Source organism: Callorhinchus milii, unplaced genomic scaffold (genome assembly GCF_018977255.1).
Source record: "Callorhinchus milii isolate IMCB2004 unplaced genomic scaffold, IMCB_Cmil_1.0 Scaffold5, whole genome shotgun sequence".
NCBI lineage: Eukaryota > Metazoa > Chordata > Chondrichthyes > Chimaeriformes > Callorhinchidae > Callorhinchus > Callorhinchus milii.
In genome coordinates, this window is record NW_024704746.1 from 24421928 (window position 1) to 24447943 (window position 26016).

At 43.1% G+C, this 26016-nt stretch overlaps 1 protein-coding gene across 1 annotated transcript; it reads right to left on the reverse strand.

Moving 5' to 3' along the window:
* Positions 1–14788: 14788 nt before the first annotated feature.
* On the reverse strand, positions 14789–23715 carry shisal2a (shisa like 2A). Its single transcript, XM_042335807.1, has 3 exons — positions 23450–23715; positions 20859–20998; positions 14789–15087 (listed from the first exon to the last, which is right to left on the reverse strand). Exons 1-3 carry the CDS (start codon positions 23671–23673, stop codon positions 14915–14917), a joined length of 537 nt encoding a protein of 178 aa, XP_042191741.1. The 5' UTR covers positions 23674–23715; the 3' UTR covers positions 14789–14914.
* Between the last annotated feature and the right edge of the window lie 2301 nt (positions 23716–26016).

A 26016-nucleotide genomic window follows, 5' to 3' on the forward strand; every position in this document is an offset into this window, starting at 1 on the left:
AGATTAAATTTGTTATTTAAGTCCTAGTAGGACATTGACATTTTTGTCAATATTAATAATAATACTTGTGTTTGGTATAGAGCCTTATCATGTTGTCGCTACATCTCGAATTGCTTCACTACATTTACTGTAAAGTTTTTGTGACTGTAATTTGTGGACAAAATCACTTATAAATCTATTTTGCATTGGGGGCTTATTAAAATGATTTGTATTAAAGATGGTTTGTTTTGATTGAGCAAGCATTATTTATAAGCTTTTGCAAAAATTGCACTAATATTTCTACTGATCTCGAACAATTAAATATCTGGTCCATTAATGAGACACTGTGCGACACATCAGATACCAATTTCCTATTGCCTAAGTAATCTGCATTCTACTTAGCAAAGGATTGAATTAAACATGAATATTTCTTGCAGCTTTTCAGATGAAGTCAATGGTAGGATCAAGCGACACGACATAAAAACAAACTTGTCAATCAACCTTAGCAACTCGTGTTAAATTTAATAGGCAACAGCTGATGTTTTCACTTCTGGCAGTTCATGATCATGAAATAACCGAAGTTGTCTCTTGACCTGTTGAGATTGAATGGTTTTATGTGAAGTTCATTTAACAAATTCGGTAACTGAGCCAATTTTATATTTAATTGGTTATAAAGGTACAGTGATATATACCTGGCATACACCATTAAGATGAACTGGGACATTTCTTTGTGGTTCTGCAACGCAGAGTATAAAACTAGTGGAACCATTGATTTACAGAATCGCTTTCATTGAATAAATCTCTCATCCTTGTGAAGTGCAAGCTAGAATACAAATCGGGAATAATTGGTAATTCCAATTCAAGAGACTTGAAGATACTCTTACCTCTAGAACTATCATCCTAAAATTTAAGATGGTGCAGAATTTTGGAAAAAATATGAAATAATCCTTGCATTTGATATAGCACCTCATCACATCATTGAGGCGTCTCAGAGCACTTCACAGAATGTATTAGAAAGCCATTGATTGTGTATTTTGTGGTGAAACACGGCAGCCAATTGTGCACAACAGTGTCCCACAAACAAAAGTCTTGGATTGAGTGATCAAATTTTTATTTTTGGAGGGATTATTACCCCCAGAAAGCGATTCGCCATTCGACTAAGAAACTGGATTCCTACTTACTCTGGGTAAATTGAGGCTTGTGAATTAAGGAAACTTGCCTAAGATTTGCCCCACCTGGGAATTGAACCTGGGTCCTCTCACTTGCGTGGCATGGAGTCCTGTAGCTCAGTGGTTAGAGCACTCGCTTTGCAAGCGAGAGACCTGAGTTCAATCCCCGGCAGGTCAGTCAGGGCGAAACCTTGGGCAAGTTTCCTTACTCCACACAGAGCCTAATAATAATCCCTTCAAAGCAAAACAATAATAAATTGGTCATTTTCAATCTACGACTGTTTGTGGGACATTGCTGTGCGCAATTGGCTGCCGCGTTCGCCCACAAATATACAGTCAATTCACTTTACAGTGTGTTCTGTGAAGCGCTTTGGGACGTCCTCCCGACGTGAAAAGCACTATATCAAATGCAAGGATTATTATTATTATTATTAAACCACTAAGATACAATCTTAATTTGGAAGACAAAGTTTTTCAAAAACAACTGCATTAAACCAGCTTTAAAATTGGGAATGAATTTAATTTGAGAACTTTTCCCAAGTTGTAAGACAACAATCTACGTGATCATTCCGAGCCCATGTAAGCAGTCAACCTTACAAAAGGCTTCAGATAGATAACCTGTGGCACCTGTGCAGAAATGGTCTGTGTCACGTACGTTTGAACATGATGGATACTGATATATTTCTTCAAATTTTCCCGACACATCTGACATTTTTGTTTGAAGATTCATGATATTTTCATCAAATAAGGCAACCGACCAATATCAAAGTGATAGCAAATCCCTGAAATATTCAGTTTCAATCATTTGTAGGCAACTGGCAACCCGCTGTACCTGAAAATGTTTCTATCTGCAGTGGATATGACAGCAGATTCTGTGCCTTATAGTCGTTCGGTAATTTTCTGCCCAGGATAAATCCTCTGCTCTGTAATCTTTGAAACTACAATCCCTGTCTATTTGTTACACTGAGACAGCAAAATTAAGAGAATTGTAGGAGGATGTTTGGTCTGATTTGAGGCTTGTCTGAAGGCAGCACAGAGAGAGATGAAAGGGTAAGAAGATAACACTGGAGATGAAGAGACGCTTGATCTCTTACCAATGTTTTTGGTTTTGAGCAAGTTTGCAGTCACAGCTGGGGTTTACAAAGCAAATGGTTATTTTTGCTCTTGCCAGCACACTCTTGTAGAATAATGTTCTAACAGTGTCTGGAGATTCTAGGTGTAAAGTCACGTATCCACAGTTTGGAAATGGATTCAGTGGGTGTCATTTTATCATCCCAGCATATACCAGGAAATTGGCAAATCTCACGAGCTCCCTTACACCACTCTTAATAATAATTAATAATCCTTGTGTTTGATATTGCGCCTTATCGCATTGTTGAGGCATCTCAAAGTGCTTCACAGAATATACTATAAATTGTAGTGACTGTGCATTATGTGGGCAAAACATAGCAGCCAATCTACAGGACGGCATTTCTGACAGTGCAGTATTGGAGAGTCAGCACAGACAAAGACTCAATGTGGGGCTTGACCCCACATACATTCTCACAATAGCTCACTGACTAATTGGGGTTTCCGATTTAAAAGGCTGCCCGAGAGTTCAACTTCAAAGCTCTTGAGAAGTATTTATATTAAAGGTCACTCCTCATTCTCGATAGAAGGTGAATTGTGTCATTACTTTCAATGGCCACAAATGCCCAGAAAGCTTCCAAACTTAATTTATGTTGCTTTTGATAAAAGTCTGTTGTGAGCAGCGAAAATCCAATACATCACAAACAGAAAGTGATGTTTTTAAAATCAATATTGACTGAGGCAAAAAACACCTGTAAATCTCATCACATTTTGTGAGATTTAATGAAAAATAAACAGAAGCGCTGGGTGCAGGATTGTATTTTTCTACCGCCAAAGTGGAAGAATGATGAAACAATTTTATTCTGTGCTTGTGGACAGATCTGTGTATCTGGGACAGTGCTACTTGCTTATTGTGCAATTGTGTTTCCAGTTTTATGCATTCCCCTTTGCTTCTGTCTCCGGATCAATGTTCTCATAGATTTAGATAGATTCTAAAGCACAGAAACAAGTTATTCAGCTCGTCCGTGCTAATATTTATACTCCACATGAGCCTTTATCGATCCTAAACCCCCTTCTTAGCCTCCCACACTTTCATTCCTCTCCATTCCCTTCTCTCTTATATATACAATTGACGCCTGTTCATCTCCCACTAAACCCATTCCTTCACAGGCCTCAACACAATTTATTTCTGTGCAATTGGTCGCCGCGTTTCACCCAGAAAATATAAAGTCAATCCACTTTAAAATATATTCTGTGAAGCGCTTTGAGACATCTTAACAATGTAATAAGGCAATGTATCAAATGCAAGGATTATTATTATTATTATTATTATTATTATTATTATTATTATATCTCCTGAGGAATCCAGAACAGTACATTAGATTGTATCGAGCCAATAGAATAAGAAGGTTTATAGTTGCAAAGGGCAATTTTAGAACAGACACCAGGAAGTAATTTGTTATTTGGGAGGAATTAATGACAGGAACAGGTTGCCAAGAAGGGTGGCTGAGGCCAGGGGATGAACTCAGCTTGATGCTGTGATGGGAGGATGGGAGGGTGGGGATTTTCGAAGGTTAGTAAATCATCCTAAAGGACATAAATATAAGATTGCCAGTCGTAAATCTAATGGGAAGTTTAGGAGGAACTTCTTCACACAGAAGGTGATAAGAATGTAGAGGAGCCAGAACCTGTTGATGTAAAAAGTAAAAAGCACCAATTTGTCTTTACCCAAAAAATTGATTGATACCACGAGAGAGAAAGGGATGGAAGGGTGTAGGAGAGGGAAGTGGAGCAGTCATGCTCCTATGGAGTATAAACAACAGACTAGTTGGGCTGCGTATATTTGTGGGCGAAACACAGCAGCCAATTGCACACAGCAATGTCCCACAAACAGTCATGGATTGAAAATGACCAATTTATTATTGTTTTGGTTTGGAGGGATTATTAGGTGTGTGGAGGAAGGAAACTTGCCCAAGGTTTCGCCCTCTGCCGGGAATTGAACCCAGGTCTCACTTGCAAGGCGATCTTGCAATCTGGTAACCTGGTGAGGAAACACATGTAAAGTATCCAAAGAAGACACAGGGGTCTATCATATGCCAATCAATAACAATAGCCATCTCTTTCAATACTCACTGGGGCAATTACTATTTTCTTCACAAGTTTCTGTGAAATCTTTCAATATTCCCACAATATACAATCAATTCACTTTGCAGTGTATTCTGTGAAGCGCTTTGAGACGTCTTGAAGACGTGATAAATCGCTATATCAAATGCGAGGATTATTATTCACATGTTTAAAGTTCACCTTGGTTTCTGAACAGTCAACCAAATGCAACAACAACAACTTGCATCTGTATAGCACTGTTCACACAGGGCAGTGCCTCGAAGGGCTGCAAAGGAGCAGCTTAAAGAATTTCTCAGCTTGATGTGCATCTGACCTTATTGTGTTGATTTGCTTTCTCACAGTAGGTTCATTAATGGTGTCATAAGTAAGATTATACTAATGACAACCTGATTTTAAGGGAGAAAAAGAATGAATGAACATGAATGAAAGTCAATTATGGCTTCCTATTCTTGTCAATTGGTTAAATGTATGATTTTCTGAGCAAATTTAGTTAGCTGTCAACTTTACATTCATCCAATTTTGTGTAGCAATTGGATCAAGGTCAACATTAATTACTATCCCTACAGGAGCAAATCAGATTACTTATTCAATGCGAATAAATAATGCAATATTGTTTCACACTTTTAGTAGTGGAAATAAATTACTCTAAAAAGCAGTAAATTGCTTTGAAATGCCAGTCATTGACATTCAATTCACTCCACTAGCTTTGTTTTATAGGTTCTTTCTCCTTCTTTGAGTCCCAGTGAAGCCTTTTGCAAATTATAATTCCACAACACTTACCTGTGTGAATTGAGCTCACGTCTAAGCTGAGACTCAGAGTGCTTCTTTATTGGAAGAGCCATTGTTTAGATGAAACGTTCAACTGAAGTCAGATGGATATAACAGATTTGAAAAGAGAAGAGTTTCTCCCAATGTTCCGGATAGCAATCCTCCAAATAAAATTGACCATTCATTCCACGGCTGTTTATGGTACATTGCTCTGCTCGTTTGTCTGCCACATTCACCTACAAAAATATACAGTCACTATACAATGCAGCACTTTGAAGTGTTTTGACAATGTGACAATAATAATCCTTGCATTTGATATAAAGCTTTTCACGTCTTCTCGAAGTCTCAAAGCGCTTCACAGAATAGACTGTAAAGTGAATTGACTGTATATTTGTGGGTGAAACGCAGCAGCCAATTGCGCACAGCAGTGTCCCACAAACAGTCGTGGATTGAGTGACCAAATTATTATTTTATTTATTTTCTTGAGGGATTATTATCAGGCGTGTGGGGTAAGGAAACTTGCCCAAGGTTTCGCCCTGCCCGCGAATCAAACCCAGGTCTCTCGCTTGTGAGGCGAATGCTCTAACCACTGAGCTACAGGACTCCACAACTATGTCAAAAGCGAGGATTATCAATATTACACTACAGTTGATGAACTCTTTAATGTTTCTTCCCAATGTCATAAAGGGAGGTTGCTTGAGATTATAACCCCAAATGTAGAAGCCTATACTTGGTGAGATACATGTATGAGATTCTTGGTGTGATGTGGGTTTGCAGGATTCTCAGTTGTTGTGCAGGGAAATTCGTGAACCTTCAGCGAAAGTTCTATTCCACTACGTCCACTACAGAGGGTTAACTCAGTTCTGTTCTATCCTTGGTCACCCTGGAGCTATCTCAGTTTAGCTCAGCCGCATGTCATTCAACTCCTCTCAAGACGAACAGAATGAAGGTATTGATTTTCTTCATCTGTTGTGAATTAGGACAGACCAGATCTAAAGTTGAGGATCCAACAGTGAATTCTTCTATGTGTAACAATAGAACATCTCCAACATAAGCACAGCTTTCAAATCCTAAAGTTCTTTATCCATTTGTACTTTGATTTACAGAATTACCTCTGTGTGCACTGCCTTAGAACCCACGAAACATTGTTAAGGTCAAAGTATTTTTACGAGAACAGTTTTGTCTATTTTCCTCAATGAAACATCTTTAGAAATCAATTTGCTTCAGTAAAGCAACATGCATTAGCTGTAACTGATGAATTTAGAACATCTGTCTTTCATTGACTTTGGGCCAAAGTGTCCTTTTAAAATTCTTCCCATTAGTTACTAAGTCATCCCAAAGGGACAGAATATTTTCTATGAGATAAACAATCAAAGCAACACGACATGAATTAACACTTACACAGTGTGTTTGGCATTGAGATTATCGATGCCCTCTTTGCTGTGTCTGGCCTGGAATCAATTTGTTTTGTACATATGAACTTTTTAAACTTGTGCGTTTCATTCTTACAAAAAAATCTGTCAGAGAAATGTAATGCAAATGCCCAAATCCAGGTCAATATGATTAACAACTAAAACCATTCTCCTGGGTGTTACACAGCAAAACATTAATATTGTCTACTGTGATCATTTTTTAAAAAATGACTTTTTAATCTAAGGCTCCATTGAATGCATTAAATGACCAGTCACGTCTTCATGACAAGCAAATTGTTTCTCTCATATTATTATATCAGGCAAGTAGTAATATGAATCACCATGGTACTGCTTTAATCACAGGAGCTGCATTGTACAATATTTAAGTTCATGTTTGCATTTGGAATCCACATCTGAATACTTTCATCTGCTCCTTTGTTCCAACTCAGAAAGAATGTTTTTAATTTTCTTTTTTAGGCTGTCGCTTTTATTGTTATCATCCTTTCTTTTAGGATTCCTTTCACTGTGTGACTGAATGATGCATCTTTAACATTGTACTATACATACATATTTTATCAGATATAAAGTTTGCATGTGCAAAGAATGCAAAGTGGAAAGATGGCAGTGGAATAAAAGGCATCACTTACATCTGCCCAACGACTGTGAGCCCCAGTCTTGCTCAGTGATTTATACAATTGGCACCAAATATATAATCTCTGCTCGGCCAGATTCCTCATCCTATTGTGGTGTTTTATCAGTTCGTTCATTGATGTCAATCTGGCTCAGTTGGTAACACTCTCGCCTCTCAGTCAGGAGGTTGTGGTTTCAAGCCCCACATCGACAGTTGGAACTCACAGTCTACACTGACATTCCAGCATTGGATTATTAGAGGTGCCATCTTTCGGATGAGAAGTTAAATTGAGGTCTGTCCTACCTGTTCAGGTTGATGTTAAAGATCCCGCAGCGCTATTGAAAAATAGGGAGTTTCCCCCATAGCACATGTTGCTACTGTGTGCATATTGGCTTCCACACTTGCCCCAAAAATCCACAGTCACTTCACTTAACAGCGTTTCCTGTGAAACTCTTTAAGACGACCTCCCAACGTGAATAGTATTGTATCAAATGTAAGGATTATTATATTTTTACGATAAAAACAAGTTATTTTATTTTAATTAATACACAAACACTGATCCTGTCTCTCTTTATTAACATAGCTTCTTCCTTGTACGTTCTCTCAGTGCTAGAACAACCTTACACTGTCCTAACACAGGACTATTAGCAGCTTATATTAGAACTCACTGATAATTGGATAAATAGGTATCATCAATGGCTACTCCTGTTTCTATGCAAACCCATTAATGTGACATGGCCAGCAATTGAGATATTGGGAGCTACAGCAGGTGAGGATTACCTCAGATATTAGCTTGCAGTTAGCATTGATTCATGAAAGGAAGTTTGTGGTTAAAAGGTTGTTGAACTTTTTTATAAAACAAACTTGACTAAAATGGTGGATGATGAAGGAAATGTCATTTTAGTGCTGTTTTACTTAGCTCTCCAAAAGACCTCTCAGAAATATAATGATGATGTGGGAAACTGGATGGGAAAAAATGTCCTGTAACACAGACCTGAAATAGCTCGGGTTCAGCAGTGGTGAACAATACTCCCACAGAGAGGAATCTGTCTGTTTTTCAGAGCATTTAAATGGCTCATGAACTTGCTATAAGCAGAATTACTAACTCTGCTAATGCTATCCAATTTGTATTGGGAAGGTGTCATGTCTCAAGGCACTTCACGGGATGTTTAAGTGTAATGATTGTGTATATTGTAGACAAATGTAGCTGCAATATCCCACAAAAGGCACTGAAGTGAACAACCAATTTTATTTGTGGGATGTTTGGCCAGGACACCAGTAGAAACTTCCTTCTCTTTTCATTAGAGGCATGAGATCGTTAATGTCCACCTCAACAGGCAGATAGGACCTCGGAAAAACTGCTCATCCAAATGTTGACACCTCCAACAATGCAGTGTTTCTCCATGGGAGTTTGCTTTGGAGTGTCAGTCTAGGCCGGGGGGTGGCGTCCAACCTTTTGGCTGTTGAGGGCCAGATGCCCTACTTGAGAAATGCCTGCAGGTCGCATAAGCTATATTTTTGTGTTTTCCTTCCAGAGATACAATATAGCATTTACGGGTTATGGAGGAGGGGCTGGATTCAGGCTGTAGGCCACCAGTTGGACCGCCCCCCCGGTCCTGGTTATAGGAGTTCAAAGTCCTGACTTGAGGCTTGAACCCACAAACTTGCAACTGAGAGGCAAATGCACTATCAACTGAGCCAGGCTGAAATAACTAGCAGGATTCCCCTCCAGTTACCGTGATGTAGTATGTGGTCTCTGACACAGATGGTCTGGGGTTTGGATGCCAGTCAGGAAGTGCACCTTTTGAGCATCTGCTCTTTAGAATAGTGAAACAGAGATTTTCTAGCAGACTGTGATCTTTTTAGAGAGAATAGCACAATGAGGATCCTCTCCAGGACCTCTGGGCTAGAATACAAAACCACACTAATGGGATGAAAATATTTAGATTATTCCCAGCGGTCGAGCACTCAGTTTAATGTCTTTCCTGACAGTCGAGTGCTCTGGCCTCACCCACAGTCTCCACAACACAAATCAAAATTACACTTGTAAAGAGCTTTTCATGTCGGGAGGACGTCCTAAGGCAGGGAACAGTCAGGGATGAGGACCGGGCGGGGGTGGGGGGAGAGACAGGGAGGGCGGAGGGCAGAGAGGGTAGCCGAAGTAACGGTCGAAGAGGAGGGTCTTGAGGCATGCCTTGAAGAAGGCAAGGGAGGGAATGAGGTGATGGGAATGTGGGATGGAATTCCAGAGGATGGGAGCAGAGAGGCTGAAGGCCCAACCGCCGATAGTCTCCAGATTGAGAATTCCATGTATGCCACACACATAGAAACTTCTGTGTCTGGAATGCATTGCTTGCACTCTCTCTCTCCCTCTCCCCCAGGAGGGACACATATCCTGCTAACAGAACTGCAGAGGTTATTCGGCTCAGGTTGACATGAGCCAAGGCTTGTGGATCTCAGAGTGTGTGTTGAGTGTACTGCAGGAATTTAAACAGCTAAAACCACAGAGCTTGCCGCTGAACGCACTGACTGGTAAGTTTCCAGTGCATTCACTGAAAGATCAATGACTAACAGGCATGATGTCATCACAGTACAATGTGGTAAGAGCCCTGCCTCGTGAGGGATACACTATTAGTTCATTAACCAACTTTGTTCTCCACTAAATTATCTCTGAGCTAATCAAAGTTCTATTTCCAGAAAAATTGACGTCCACTCAGTGTTTCTCAGTGTTTTGTGGTCTCCCAGTTATACTTCTGGATCTAATGTAAGTGGAAGTTTTCATCTGCAATCCCACTACAATCTCAATGGCTACAGTTCCTGTGATCAATTTAATTTGCTATTCAAGTATGGTCAGAGCTTTCCCAATCCAGTGCAACTAATTTCTTGTTTGTAAGATGCTATGAGCATTCTTGTGAGCAATTTACCTCTGGGCGATTTCACTCAATGCAGCTTCAAAGCTATATTGGCCGGATGGGTTGAAGATTTTGAGGAGCGGCCATGAGAATGGTGAGGAGATAAGCCAGAACATAATAAAATTGATGAGACGTCAAACCGAGGTCCAGTCGCATATTAGATGGAAGCTAAAAATCTTATGGCACTATAGGAAAAGAGAAAGGAGATTTTCCTGGGAACCTGGGTAAGAAGATAAATTGATCTATTATTTCATGACACTGTGGAGCTATCATTGCATGAATTATAGTTTAATCAAAAAAAAATTGGCTGTTACATCGCCCACAAAGACCTACTGGAGCTATTGGGATGTCAAGAATTGCCTCCATTGTAATATAGTAAAACATGTTTTACCATGCCCACTCCTTCCCTCAATTGTAAAACAGTAAAAGCATCTGTGATGCAAAATGTTATCCCACAAGAAGGGCTCCTTATACATGCAAGTTGTTGTTTATTTCTGCCCTCTCTCCCCAGTGGAAAGATGAACACCAGCGCCGTTGCTTGTTAGTTTTCTTGACTCATGGTTCAACGATTTTAAAAAAGATCAGTGTATAGAGACCACTTAATGAACTGGATCAATTCCAGTATCACTCCATAATAGTGCCTTCAGGGAAAATTTGGGTTCCAAAGAACTAAACTTCCAAAGCAAGGCAGGTTCATGTTAACAAGATACATCCACCGAGATTCTGCAAACTCAACTTATTGGATCAGTGGCAGTGAATCATCATTTCTTTTTACTGTTCAAGTGTTCTTTGTTGCAGAGTATCAGAGGATTCACTCAAGCTCTATATTCATAGCTTCAAATGGTTGGCGTTGGAACAGCCTTCTTGATGACTATTTTTCTCTCTCTATGAGAATCTGCTCCTGCTGCTGAAATCCGGTTCTATTTCTCGCTGGCAATCAACCTCTAGGCAAGCTTTGCTGCCTGGGGTCTAACCCTAAAATTGCCCTTCACAGCCCATAGTGCTTTCAGCCACTTTACCCCGAGGCTCTGGAACTCCCTTCTTCACTCCCTTCCCCTCGCCCCCTCTCTTCCTATTTTCAGGTCTCGGCTGAAAACCTTTCTTTTCGACCGCAACTTTGGTCACCTTCCCCCACCCCCCCCCTCCTCCCCCTGGCTCGGTCCCGGGATCCGTTATTGTGAAGTGCTCTGAGACGCCATCTGGCATGGAGGGCACTATATAAATCCAAGTTGTTGTTGTTGAAACTCTACCTGAAAGTTTTGCTCTATGTTTAGTCAGTGAGATGCATATTCTGTTTCTCATCCCAAACAAACTCATGGACAGATCAGTCAGACACCTCAGTAAATATGAAATCTTAACCCTGGACAGGTCACCGTAATGTTTCTGGCATTTCATTGCTGTTGGTTTCTCAATTTGAATTTGTACTTTCTATGCATCAATCAAGCTCCCTGTTAGATTTAGTTTCAAGGCTGAAGAAGCCAGGTTTCTGTCGTCGTTCAGTGTAGTTCAATGCGTTAAAGGACAACCGAATCCATTAGGAGTTGCAGCCTGCAATTTGCACATTGCATTACGATGCCAATTATTTTTCGAAACAAGCTTGCTATGTGCATGAAGTAGCACTTATAGATAACTCATTAAAATAATGCCATTAAACTGGAAGTGGACACTAATGGTGTCACAAATCTTCTGCACAAAAAAAAAGTTTGTTCGAAAGGCACGACTTTGAAGGGCGATGTGAAGGAAACTCCTGCGAGACTCCTATTTTCTCATTCTTTTAAAACTGGTATTTAATTTTCTGTACTTCCCGATATTCTCTTCACGTCCTATTGCACAATAAACAATAAATTATTGATGAAGTTCATCTGTCAGGAAGTCTCTGTCTGCGCACAAACAGAAGACACTTGGGGACTAATTTGCAGCATGTGTGAACCTTTGTCAATGGTTGTGAGTTACATAATTAAGGGTGTTGGTAATACTGTCTTGTTAACCCAACTCGCAAATTCAACTCAGGTCTCTGGCTTGCAAGACGAGTGCTCTAACCACTGAGCAAATTAGCACAGGTTTACACTATGACTTAATAAAATCCAATAAAGTACATTTGTCTAATCATTTCAGTTGATGTGACCAACGACTTGTTCAGCTTCTGCCAGCAGGAGACTTCAGTTAATGGTGATTATCACATTCAGAATTGAGATGAAACATTACATTTAATAACACCACTCAAGTGCATAATTGAAATCTCAATGCAAAAATTCATTGAATTGTTAATTGTTGATTGACACTGTTTTAACAGAGAGAACAACAAACTTACTTATACCCCTAAGTATCTTTCAGTCGCCCCTTTGCAACTTCTCTCTCGTTCAATGGAGTACATGAGTCTCCTATTTTTACTTCCCTATGTGCAGCACCTTGCATTTCCTTGTGTTGAACTTTGTTTGCCACTGATCAGTTGAGGTGATTACCCGATCAACATTCCTGTTGCCTTCTCTGATTCCATAGTTAGTTGCCCACCAGACCTGCAAATTTAACTGAAGCGCTTTTGAGACGTCTCAACGACGTAACAAGCTGCTATACCAAATGCAAGGATTATTATTATTATTATTACTACCTTACACTGAATTGGCAATACAAAATGAATGTATAATTTCACCAAATCGTTCACCATCCTGCAACAGGATCAGGTAATCCTGTCCCTTTAAATCAAATTAATTCACATTGAATTCAGTCATGTTAACCAACCACTGAGACTAATACACTCAGCACGAAAGCTGTTCTGAACTCTTGCTTTGACTTAATTCAAAAGGACCTTTTTTAAAAAAAAACATTGTTCTACCGCATACAGAGTGATTAGGGCGTTCAGTATTTCTTTTAGAGATAAACTATCTCTCAAAATGAAGGGCAGCAGTGACTTGATGGCTCTTAAAGAGGTTGATTTGCTCTGTGGTCAGCCCCGCGGACACAAAGGTAATTTTGCACAAAGTACATTCATTCTACATTGGAAGTTCCTGGTGAAAGTTGAAAGAAAGAAACATCCTGCGTTGAAAGAACATTAATTCGTTTCAACCAAGTGTGAAGATAGGGACCTTTGAAATCTGTGAGAATAAACTATTATCTTGATTGCAAGCGCGGGAGAGAAAAAATAATCTCTTTTCCTGCCAGATTGAAAGCAACACAGAGCAAACAATGTAAACCCAGCCAGCCCACTCTGCATGCCTAGGCACCTGAGTACGAGGCACTTTACACCTGAATAGGGTAAAGTGGGCATTAGTGGGATTAATACCCATAGCCGGCATTATAATTCCGTGCTCATTCTGGCACATTTCGTTTCACTGTCACTAGGTGGGTGGGGAGGGAGGGAGTGAGGGAGGGAGGGGGAGTGACTCTGACAATCTTCTCATTAGGTTTCTGTTAACCGTGGAATTGGGACGTTTGTCAGTCGGTGTTTGAAATGACAAGCCACATGCTTTTAGCTATTATGCTAATATTAATAATAATCCTTGCATTTGACACAGCTCCTTAACACGTCGTCGAGATGTCTCCAGGCACTTCACGGGATACACTGTAAAGTGTAGTGATCGTGTATTTTGTGGAGGAGCTAAGGCAGCCAATTGTGCACAGCAGTGTCCCACAAACAGCCATGGGGTGAGTGAACAATTTTATTTGTGGGACTGTTGGCCAGGACACCGGGAGAGATTGAGAAACTCCCTTCTCTTTTCGAATAGCGCCGCGGGATCTTTAATGCCCAGCTGAACAGGCAGATGGGACCTCAGGTTAATGTTTCATCTGAAGGACACCTCCAACCATGCAGCACACCCCCAACACACTGGAGTGTCAGCTTAGACGTTGTGTTTCCAAGTCTCCTGCAGTATCCTCCAATGCAACTGGACAACTCTGGCAGGCGGTTCAGAAGAAGCTACGCAACCTGAATATCAAGCAGAAAGGTAGGGAAAGCCAAACCAGGTACAGAAGGAAGCTGAGAAATTTCAGCAGCAGCCTGAATAGCAAGTGAATGTGAAAATAGATTTCATATGAACTTCCAATGAACACCCACACAAAGAGGGAGTGGATTACTGGGATAAGATTTGGGGGAAGATAAATCATTGTGTCTCATTCCCTGCTGGCCTTACATTCAATGATGAAAACAGTTACAATCTATTGTGTGAAGCGCTTTGAGACATCGAGAAGACGTGAAAAGTGTTATATCAAATGCAAGGATTATTTATTATTATTATAGCTCCCATGTCTCATCTCAATATTTGTTCACTGTATCAAGAGTTCTCTTTAGCAACACAATTCAAGTCTTCAGAACCACAATATAAATGCCAACCAAGACTTCTTTTTCTTCTTATCTCGCTTACCACCTTCTTTCCTCCTCTATCAGATTCTATATTCCTCCCTCCCTTATCCATTCCTCTCTCTTTCTTTCCCTATTTCCATTCATTCAACCAAGCAATTTGAGACATCCTCTCGATGTGACAGGCACTGTATAAATGTGAATTATATTTATATTCTTTCCATTTCCAAGTTATACTGGTGATAATAATAATAAATAATAATGGTAATCATTGCATGTCATGTAGCCTTTAAAGCCAAAACATCTCAAAAATGCTTCACAAAGTTTCTGAAAAGTGCAGTGACTGTGTATTTTGTCGATGGTAACAACCCAAAGATTAAAAAGCATATTAATTGCAATTTCAAGATGGTTTAATTTTAAATGAAGCACCTCTGTTTTTTTTCCAGCACAATGACAGAAACGAGACAGTGTTACAGGGTACGACAAATGCAGCTACAGAGCTGGTAAAGCATGTTTACTTCATTGTCGGGGACATCACGAAACAGAGTCGCAAGACTTCACGAGGAGCCCTGCATGTTAATGGCAGTCACTGTGGTCATGAAGCATCTCTGGAACAGTCGGTCAGGCTCGGGCGGCTGATTGTCACAGTCCAACCTGCGACTCTGAAACGGCTTCCTGATGGTGCTCGGGCCACTGGACAGACTGGCCAGCTCTATGGCATGTGCAGCACCTGGGAGAATACAAGCAAGATTTTAAATGGTTAAATCCATCAGCAACCTGACAGTAATTCCATACACGTCAGCACTAATCCTCAATCAGCAAAGAAGGAATTGAATTAGTTGACAATTTTTAGGCACCAATTTCTTTCGATGAGCCTCGGGATGAGAGCAGAGGAGCTGGGGGGAGGGGAAGGAGAGGTGACCTCTCTGCTGATATTCCCTACCTCCTCTCTGTTGTGTGTCTCACTTCGTGTTGGTGCTGTGCCCGATGATATGGCCCAAGCTCGTCAGCTCATTATCTGGGGAGAAGCAAGAGTGTGAATGTCAGCCAAGCCAAGGGACTCACACCCAGGACTCCGAGCTCACTGTGCAGCACAGTAACACACTGTGTCCCCACAGCCTCTCCTTCACTACCTTATAGCAGACCCAGTGCTTCCTTGTCCTATTGTGTATGTGTGTGTGTGTAAAAGAATTATAATAAAAATAATCTGGCTATTTGACAAAGCGGCTTTCACATCAGGATGACGCCTCAAAGCGCTTCATAAGATATTCTGTAAAATTAGTGACTGTATTTTGCAGACAAACATAGCCAGTTGCCAGTGAGCAATGTTACATTTACACATAGCCAGCCAAGAAGGTGAACACATTAAGTGCTTTATAAATTTGCATGTATATCTGAAACTCTCAGTCTGGTTTGGATACTCTTCAGTTCCCTGGCTCAGTTGGTAGCATTCTTGCTTCTGAGTCAAGAGTTTGACATACACACTGTTGAATATCTTTCAACAGTTAAGTTCAATCTGCATTTAAAATCTATTGGTCATTTGGAATTTTGGTTGGAACCGTCCCAATGCAAACTGCCTAATGGACCAATTCAATCTCAAGTATCCACTTTGCATTTACAGCTATAATAAAGTTTAGCTCAGGATGACACCCAATTAATGTCACTGCAAATGTTTTGTTGATCAGCTGGGTGTCGGATACACATGGAAAATCCATTGCTGTGCTAAAGAGTATCCAAACCAGACTGAGAGTTTCAGATATACATGCAAATTTATAAAGCACTTAATTTGTTCGCCTTGGTTGGCTATGTGTAAATGTAACATTGCTCCGAACACAAGGCTGATATCCCTTGTGATGGTGGACGATATCATGATACCTATGAGATCTGGATGTATCAATATATATGTGGAATATATGCAATGACTCCTTCTCTCCCCTCACTCCACGCAGTCTCATTAATTGGTACTTGTCAACAAGCTGAAGATTTTCTGTTCCTTTCTGAATCAGCAGAATGAATTGTAACTGGTGATTATATTGAGAGTGTTATTTTGTTCCTCATCTTATCTTTTGTTTGCAGAGTTAAGAGAAAAATAAAGGATCTAAGTAGCACTTACATTTCTCCCGCCACCCCCACACCAATTACACTGTACAGAGAGACCATGATAATGAAGACATCTCTGGTGGTTCCAGGAATGTGAATATCACAGTCATATGTTTGCTGTTTACCAAGCAATATGAGTTCAGTGCATCTCAACTGAAGGAGGTGCTAAGCCAAGGGCCTGTCTGCCCCTTCAGGTGGATGATAAATAACCCATAGCACTATGTAAAAAGGGAAGGGAATTTATCCCGGTTTCCTAGCTAATAAACCCCCAGATACAATTAATCGGTCATTCCTCTCATGGCTGTTTATGAGTCGTTGCTATGCGCAAATTGGAAATACATTTCTTTAATAATAATAATCCTTGCATTTGATATAGCACCTTATCACGTCTTCAAGATGTCTCAAAGCGCTTCACAGAATATACTGTAAAGTGAATTGACTGTATATTTTGTGGGCGAAACAAAATATCCTCAATGCAGAGAGGTAGTGGATCAATGTCGATGTTCAACCTTTTTAAACCCTAGTTGATGATAAGATTGCTAATATTTTCAAAAGTTTAATGTGTGTAATAATGAAGATTTTAATTGGTGATGTTCAATATTTGTGTGAAAGTTTTGAGAGACACCAGGCAAGAGCTGTATGAATTGGAATTCACGATTTACACTTCAAATTCATGGAAATTCAGACACTACAAAAATGCACACATCAATATACTTCTGAAGAGGGAGGAAATTCGGTTTTATTATTTTGTGCCTATTTTGTGATAATGAGATGGAAATGCAGTATTTGCATGTATTTTAACATGTTAGCACTTCTATTGACTCAGCATTCAACCTCCATCGAGGCTTTGATAAGCTGATTCTAAGTTGAGAATCTCTTATTTGGATATGTACATGTTGGACCTAATTATTATTCTCCCATTTGGAAGCCTATTTGGTTGCATTCACATTGGAAACAAAATTAACACAAAGCTTTTCATTTGTTTCAAGATAAAAAGTTACCCAAAACAGTGAAATTCCCAGTTGTAATAATTTAGAAGTTTATTGGTCAATATGTTGAACGATTCAAATGCCATGAGAATATAAGAAATGCTACTCAAAAAAAAAACAAGGTTCATCTAGTTCACTTTCTACCTTCCTGGAGGTCACATGCACATATGTCCCAAACTACCTGTGTACTGTATCCCATCATGTTATTTCCTAAAAGAAAACGATCTAATCTGTGTATCAAAGAATCAAAATTTCCTGCTTCAACTGTCTCCACAGGTTTACTATTTGCTCACTGACATAGTGTTTGCGTAGATTCGTTCTGAATTTACCCCCTTCAGTCGCAGGCCGTGTCCTCTGGGTTATACCCATACAGTTTGGAAATTGGGTACAATAGGAAAAGACAAGATAAATGATTTCATTTGTGGGGTAATAACCAATGTGAAAGGCATTGAAAGATTCATTCTAATTGGCTTCCAGCGGATGTGTTTCTGGACACAGTAGGATGTGTCATCCTAACAACAAATAGATAGGTAACTGGTACATCACCAATGTAATGTCCTAACAACAGAAGTATATCAGGTCTGTTGTTTGGAGAATGCTGTGTGAAAGAAATTGATTACAATAGACAGAGAGTCTAAGAAAGGGTGAGTCACATAACATTTGAACGGGTTCACAAATTCAGGTGCGTTCTGTCATGAAAACCTCTTCTTCACAGGAAGAAAATGAAGGAGCACCAAAAGAAAATCCCCGAAGGGAGCAGTCAGGAGACCTTTTAGATAGAGGTTTAGTTACAAAAATGTATATGTTTTATATATAAAATATACATCAATTCACTTTACAGTATGTTCTGTGAAGCGCTTTGAAACATCGCGAAGATGTGATAAGGTGCTATATCAAATGCAAGAACAAGAACAACAACAAAATTACATTTGTAGAGCACCTTTCACATTGGGAGGACGTCCCAAGATGCTGGACAGTCAGTTTCGGACATGAGCTGGGAGTCGGGGGGGGAGGGGCGAGGGGAAGTAGGGTGACTGAAAGCACGGTCGAAGAGGAGGGTCTTGAGCTGGATCTTGAGGGAGGCAAGGGAGGGGGTGAGGCAGAGGGACTGAGGGATGGAGTTCCAGAGGGTGGGGGGCAGAGTGGCAGAAGGCCCGCCCGCCAATAGAGGGGCGAGCGAGGTGGGGCGGGGGGTGAAGCAGGCTGGAGCCCGCTAAGTGGAGGGAGCGAGCAGGATGGTACGGGGTTAGGAGGTCACAGAGAAACAAGAACAAGACCATGGAGGACTTTGAAGGTGAAGACCAGGTGAAGATCTTGAGCTGTATCCTCTGTGTGATGGGAAGCCGGTGGAGTCGGGCGAGGATGGGGGTGATAAGGTCACGGAGCCTGGTACAGGAGAGGACACGAGCTGCAGAGTTCTGGATGATCTGCAGTCTGTGGAGGGAGGAGTTGGGGAGACCGACAAGCAGTGAGTTTGCACAGTCGAGCCTCGATGTAATGAAGGTGTGTATGAGGGTTCGGCGACCTGCGGTGTGAGACAGTGGCGGAGCCGGGCGATGTTGTGGAGGTGGGGAAAGGCAGAGCAGATCATGGCACAGATGTAGGGTAGAAAGGATAGTTGAGGATCAAACAAGACGCCAAGCTTCCAGACTGGCTTAGTAAGGTGGAAGGTGCATCCTTGGATGCAAGGCTTATTATTATTATCATTATTATTATAGCTGGACATGGAACGCCTGCCAGAAACTGATGGTTGAAGCAGAATCCTTAATAATCTTTTTAAAGAAATTGAACAAATAATTTGAAAAAAAATGTGTAAAGGGAATGTAAAAGGCTTCAAGGAAAGGGCAGGGTGTTTGCTTCAGATTCTGCTGCAGATACAATGGGCTAAATGGCCTCTGTTTGTGTTGAAACATTCTATGATTCTTTTCGATTATGAAAAGTCACTGCGACATTTTCTGCTGCAGTTCATGAACTGGGAGTAAATCCATTGAGACTCAAAGGACCAAGGTTGCAGATCAGAAAATAATGAAAAGGACTATTTTTCTATGGAAAATAATATGATGTTAACAACTCCCTGAGAAAGTTAAACATTTGCATAGCGGCTCTCCCTCAGGGTACAGTACAATACAATATTATATTTGTATAGTGCCTTTCACGTCGGGAGGACATCACAAAGCAATGGACAGTCAGAGATTTGACTTGTCTCAAGTGCTCTGGGACGCTATTCTGCGTGAAGGGCGATATGTACATGCAAGTTGTTGTTGGTGGTGGTGCTTTTTCTGCTCAACTCCAACTCCTGTGCCTTATTTTCAGTCACTGACATGTCAAACTGATCTACACTTAGCGAGTGCTAGTTGCATACAAGTGGTGTTAGCCTCTTAAGTCAATTGTACACTGGGGAGAAATGTACATTAATGTCACTTGTATTTGAGAGACTAGTAATATTATCAGCTGAAATATGAATATTATAGCAGAGATCTGTGTTGAGATCTGCATGGAAACTGCATTTCTCAGGAGATGCATTTTAGTGTATTAAAGAACAAATGATAATAAAAATTATAATCCTTGAATTTGATATCGCGCCTTATCACGTCTTTGAGACATCTCAAAGCGCTTCACGTCCTGACGTGAAAGGCACTATACCAATGTCATTTTTTTGTTGTTGTTATCCACAGAATATACTCTCAAGTGAATTGGCTGTATACTTTGTGGGCGAAATGCGGCAGCCAATTGGGCACAGCAGTGAGTGTCCCAGAAACAGTCACGGTTTGAGTGACCAAATTAATATAACAAAGATCCTGTATTTCCAATTTAGATGTGACACCAAACATCTTCATGTAATAAACAATTTGCACACAACAAAATACATTGTTGTGCTGTTTCAAATATCACAAAACCTGGCAGACAGTTACGTCATTCCTCCGCCCTAACAAAAACACAACTTTCCGAGAGCGCAGGTGAGATTAATCACCTTGCCAATGTGTCATTCCAGGAATACAATCAGAGGAATAATATTGAAAGCCACAAAACAGCTGCAAATTTGACATTTAAAAAATAGCTCACAAAACGCTGCAATGATCTCAATCTACTAAAAAAAAAGTCTGTGATACTCGGAGTAAGATAGTCGCTCATCATAAGTGACTGCTAGGAGCACTGGTAAGTTAACTCCAATAATATATCTGATATTTTTACTTACCGGGCTGTACAGAATGTAACTTCATATGATATAAGTAAGTGACAAAATAAAGGGAGGGCCCCTTATTCACATTTTGCATAGGAAGCTGCAGAGCACATTGACAACACGATGCTGTAATCTGCTGTGATGATATAAATGATATGCATCAGGGACTTGTTATCAGGAGTTCACTCAGGACCATATACAAGGCCCAATCTGTGAATGAAGCTGACTTACCCAGTGTCTGCAGATCAAGTCCAGTGTCCAGCCTGTGCTGTGGCTTTGTGCGGATGAATAAATAGCAGAGAACACAGACGGTGATGACGAAAGCCAACAGCACCACAGCAGCAATGAAGAGACCCACCAGAGCGCCGATACTGAAAGGCAACAGGCAAAACCAAAAGGGTTTTGTACGTGGAAAGGCAGGTGGTAAGTTACAGATTCTATCAGAAATCTATCCATACACAGCGGGAAAAACGAGAAATCACAAGATCCCGAGAGGTTTGGATGAAGAAGGACCTTCAGCCCATTTGATCTCATCCTTCCAGAACAGCCAACCGTCAGAACATCAAGCTGGGTTTTTTTAAATGAGTCCAGTGTCCTGACCAAGTGAATTGACTGTATATTTTGAAGGTGAAACGCGGCAGCCAATTGCACGCAGCAGCGTCCCACAAACAGTCGTGGATTGAGTGACCAAATTATTATTTATGTATTTATTTATTTGGAGGGGTTATTACCACTGGAAAGCCATCTGCCAATCGACTAACACGCCAATCTACTTACTCCTGGTAAACAGAGGCATGTATGCGGAGTAAGGAAACTTGCGTAAGGTCTCGCCCTGTCCTGTCCCACCCGAGAATCGAACCCAGGTCCTCTGGCTTGCGAAGCGAGGGGTCTAACCCCTGAGCTACAGGGGCTGTGGGGTGCGAGGCGAGGGGTCTAACCCCTGAGCTACAGGGGCTGTGGGGTGGTGAGGCGAGGGTCTAACCCCTGAGCTACAGGGGCTGTGGGGTGGGGGCGAGGGGTCTAACCCCTGAGCTACAGGGGCTGTGGGGTGCGAGGGAGGGGGTCTAACCCCTGAGCTACAGGGGCTGTGGGGTGCGAGGCGAGGGGTCTAACCCCTGAGCTACAGGGGCTGTGGGGTGTGAGGCGAGGGGTCTAACCCCTGAGCTACAGGGGCTGTGGGGTGCGAGGGAGGGGTCTAACCCCTGAGCTACAGGGGCTGTGGGGTGTGAGGCGAGGGGTCTAACCCCTGAGCTACAGGGGCTGTGGGGTGCGAGGGGGGGTCTAACCCCTGAGCTACAGGGGCTGTGGGTGGTGAGGCGAGGGGTCTAACCCCTGAGCTACAGGGGCTGTGGGGTGGGGGCGAGGGGTCTAACCCCTGAGCTACAGGGGCTGTGGGGTGCGAGGCGAGGGGTCTAACCCCTGAGCTACAGGGGCTGTGGGGTGCGAGGAGGGGTCTAACCCCTGAGCTACAGGGGCTGTGGGGTGGAGGCGAGGGGTCTAACCCCTGAGCTACAGGGGCTGTGGGGTGCGAGGGAGGGGTCTAACCCCTGAGCTACAGGGGCTGTGGGGTGTGAGGCGAGGGGTCTAACCCCTGAGCTACAGGGGCTGTGGGGTGGGGGGAGGGGTCTAACCCCTGAGCTACAGGGGCTGTGGGGTGCGAGGGAGGGGTCTAACCCCTGAGCTACAGGGGCTGTGGGGTGGGGGGTGAGGGGTCTAACCCCTGAGCTACAGGGGCTGTGGGGTGGGGGCGAGGGGTCTAACCCCTGAGCTACAGGGGCTGTGGGGTGTGAGGGAGGGGTCTAACCCCTGAGCTACAGGGGCTGTGGGGTGTGAGGGAGGGGTCTAACCCCTGAGCTACAGGGGCTGTGGGGTGGGGGGGAGGGGTCTAACCCCTGAGCTACAGGGGCTGTGGGGTGCGAGGGAGGGGTCTAACCCCTGAGCTACAGGGGCTGTGGGGTGGGGGGGAGGGGTCTAACCCCTGAGCTACAGGGGCTGTGGGGTGCGAGGCGAGGGGTCTAACCCCTGAGCTACAGGGGCTGTGGGGTGGGGGGCGAGGGGTCTAACCCCTGAGCTACAGGGGCTGTGGGGTGCGAGGGGAGGGGTCTAACCCCTGAGTTACAGGGAGTTCTTGTTGTTTAAACAGCAGAACATCACAACAACAACAGTAACAACGTGTAGTTATATACACAGAACATTTCAGTCCCAAATACCTCCTAAACCACAAGAATCAAAAACACACACAATGCGATGTCTTGTCACTGGGAGTAGGAATCCCCCCTCACCCCCTCAGCCCCCTCAGCCCCCCCTCCACAAGCCCTCACCCCTCAGCCCCCCTCCACAAGCCCCTCACCCCCTCAGCCCCCCCTCCACAAGCCCCTCACCCCCCTCAGCCCCCCTCCACAAGCCCCTCACCCCCTCACCCCCCTCAGCCCCCATCCACAAGCCCCTCACCCCCTCAGCCCCCCCTCCACAAGCCCCTCACCCCCACCTCCACAAGCCCTCACCCCCTCAGCCCCCCCTCCACAAGCCCCTCACCCCCCTCAGCCCCCCCTCCACAAGCCCCTCACCCCCTCAGCCCCCCCTCCACAAGCCCCTCACCCCCCTCAGCCCCCCCTCCACAAGCCCCTCACCCCCCTCAGCCCCCCCTCCACAAGCCCCTCACCCCCCTCAGCCCCCCCTCCACAAGCCCCTCACCCCCTCAGCCCCCCCTCCACAAGCCCCTCCCCCCCTCACCCCCCCCCTCCCCCCCTCCCCCCCTCCCACAAGCCCCTTACCCCCCCCCTCCCCCCCTCACCCCCCCCCCCCCCCTCACCCCCACTTACCTTAACCACCACATGTAACTGTATTCATATGGAAAGAAACTGTTGGGATCATCGCAACAGTACTTGAAGTCACTGAAGCCGCAGCAGTACCCGGCGGTCGGGGCGGTGTGGGGCTGAGGACAGGAGAACCCGGACACCCGCACACGGTCGGCGCCGTAATAACCGCTGCAATGATCACTCACCGCCATCGGGAGCTCCGACACCGACACACACCGACCGCACATTGACGGTACCGCCCGCCGGACAGCGGGAGGGCAGAGAGCGGGGACTGTCTGCCCGCACCGCACCGGAGGGCACCGCACCCGCACCGGAGGGCACCGCACCGCACCGGACACGGGCTGTGGGGCTGTGTGTGTGTCAGTGTAAGTGTTAGTGTGTAATAATAATAATAATAATCCTTGCATTTGATATAGTGCTTTTCACGTCGGGAGGACGTCCCAAAGCGCTTCACAGAACACACTGTAAAGTGAATTGACTGTATATTTGTGGGCGAACGCGGCAGCCAATTGCGCACAGCAATGTCCCACAAACAGTCGTAGATTGAAAATGACCAATTTATTATTGTTTTTGGTTTTAGAGGATTATTATTAGGCTCTGTGTGGAGTAAGGAAACTTGCCCAAGGTTTCGCCCTCTGCCTGGGATTGAACTCAGGTCTCTCGCTCGCAAAGTGAGTGCTCTAACCCCTGAGCTACAGGAATAAGTGTTAGTGTGTTAGTGTGTGTTAGTGTGTAAGTGTTAATGTGTAAGTGTTAGTGTGTGTGTAAAGTCCCTGAGCCATCAGGTAACCTATCAGTTGGCACTGCTCTCCCTGTTCTCCTGATCACCAGAGCCGCTGCTCCTCTGACAAATGGCCTCTCGCGGTGTCCAACTGCTCCAGAAGATGCTCTGAAGATGCTTTGGGGATTGGAAACACACTGGACATCTTGAGTATTGGAACAAGGTGGTTCCTCTGCCTCTCTGTCTGTCTCTCTCTGTCTCTCTCTGTCTCTCTCTGTCTGTCTGTCTCTCTCCGCAGTGTGCACTTGGCATCCCAACCACCCAGTTGCCCTGAAGAGAATGAATCCACAGCTGGGGTAGGCGAGAGCTACAGAACCACTTGGCAATGCCAACTGCTGGTCTGAGGATCACAACAATTAAATGTGTTTGAAAACTTTTTGAAAAAGTCTTGCCCGATCAAACCTTGGAACCTAGATATGTTCCTGGGGAACAGTGTGAGGGTAATAGCTTGATGAGGTGTAACCTGTTAGTTTAGAGAATCCACGAAGAAGTTAATAATAATAATAATAGTCGTTGCCTTATCTCATAATCGAGACATCTCAAAAAAACTTCACAGGATATACTATAAAGTGACGGCTGTATATTTTGTGGGAGAAACGTTGTTTGTTTCAGTTCTCCAGAACAGCAGACAATGTACTGCCTATATAACTGCAGTTATTATGGTCATTAATCTTTACCAGCCTTGAGGTGCAATTCAGTGGCTGCAGTAAAGTAAAATATCAAACCTAACCCACACCCAGTAATGGCAGTTAGCCTGACAGGGCTGGCGTCAATTTAATAATAATAATAATAATCCTTGCATTTGATATAGCGCTTTTCACGTCGGGAGGACGTCCCAAAGCGCTTCACAGAACACACTGTAAAGTGAATTGACTGTATATTTGTGGGCGAACGCGGCAGCCAATTGCGCACAGCAATGTCCCACAAACAGTCGTAGATTGAAAATGACCAATTTATTATTGTTTTTTTTTTTTTGGAGGGATTATTATTGGGCTCTGTGTGGAGTAAGGAAACTTGCCCAAGGTTTCGCCCTCTGCCTGGAATTTAACAGCAATTTAACAGCAAAAATCAGGGCAAACCTAAACCCAAACCTAAACCCGGGCGAACCTAAATATTCTAATAAGAATAGATACACTACGGAAACAACCAATAAACTGCAAACCTTGGCACAACACAGAAATACTGTACCATCCCCCGCCCCCCCCCCCCGCCCCATCGAGATATAAATGAAAAGTCTCGAGTCAACAGGTTATTTCTGATTTGAATCCAATCCAATCCAACTGGCTTTACAGTTTGCCCTTCCGAAGGATATTTTATTAGAGCAATAATTCAATGAATTGCAAAATGCTAATTCACAGACCAGCTGGGAGTAATAATAATAATAATTAGTATTGTTATCGTAATATATTACAATAACAACACATGTCATGGCTTTTTTTTAAAAACAACTATATACCGTTCTAAATGGAAATAAAAAATGCTTTTTAAACTCTTCGCTCTATCTGATTAACATTAGGAAATTCCTTATTCTGTCTTTTCATCAAAACGAGTCAACAAATTCCCACCACTCGGGGGTTGTGGGGGGGGGGGGGGGTGCGGGGAGAGAAAGCTCACACGGTACTGTATCAGGTGAAATATATTCTATATTCATTCCAATAAACATTAAATATTATAATCCTTCACTTGCAGTCAGGCAGGATTCTGGTTGAGCAGCACATAAGAGAGCCAGTGGGTGTCGCCAGAGGAGAGATCAAGTAACCCACGATCTCCCTTACACCACTGAGTATAT

Coding starts and splice junctions, on each gene's coding strand:
- shisal2a (XM_042335807.1), bottom strand. CDS start 23,673: ATGTGCGGTCGGTGTGTGTCGGTGTCGGAGCTCCCGATGGCGGTGAGT. Junction 20,999..23,449: donor AGTTACATGTGGTGGTTAAG/GTAAGTGGGGGT, acceptor GTTGCCTTTCAG/TATCGGCGCTCTGGTGGGTC. Junction 15,088..20,858: donor ACTTGATCTGCAGACACTGG/GTAAGTCAGCTT, acceptor GTATTCTCCCAG/GTGCTGCACATGCCATAGAG.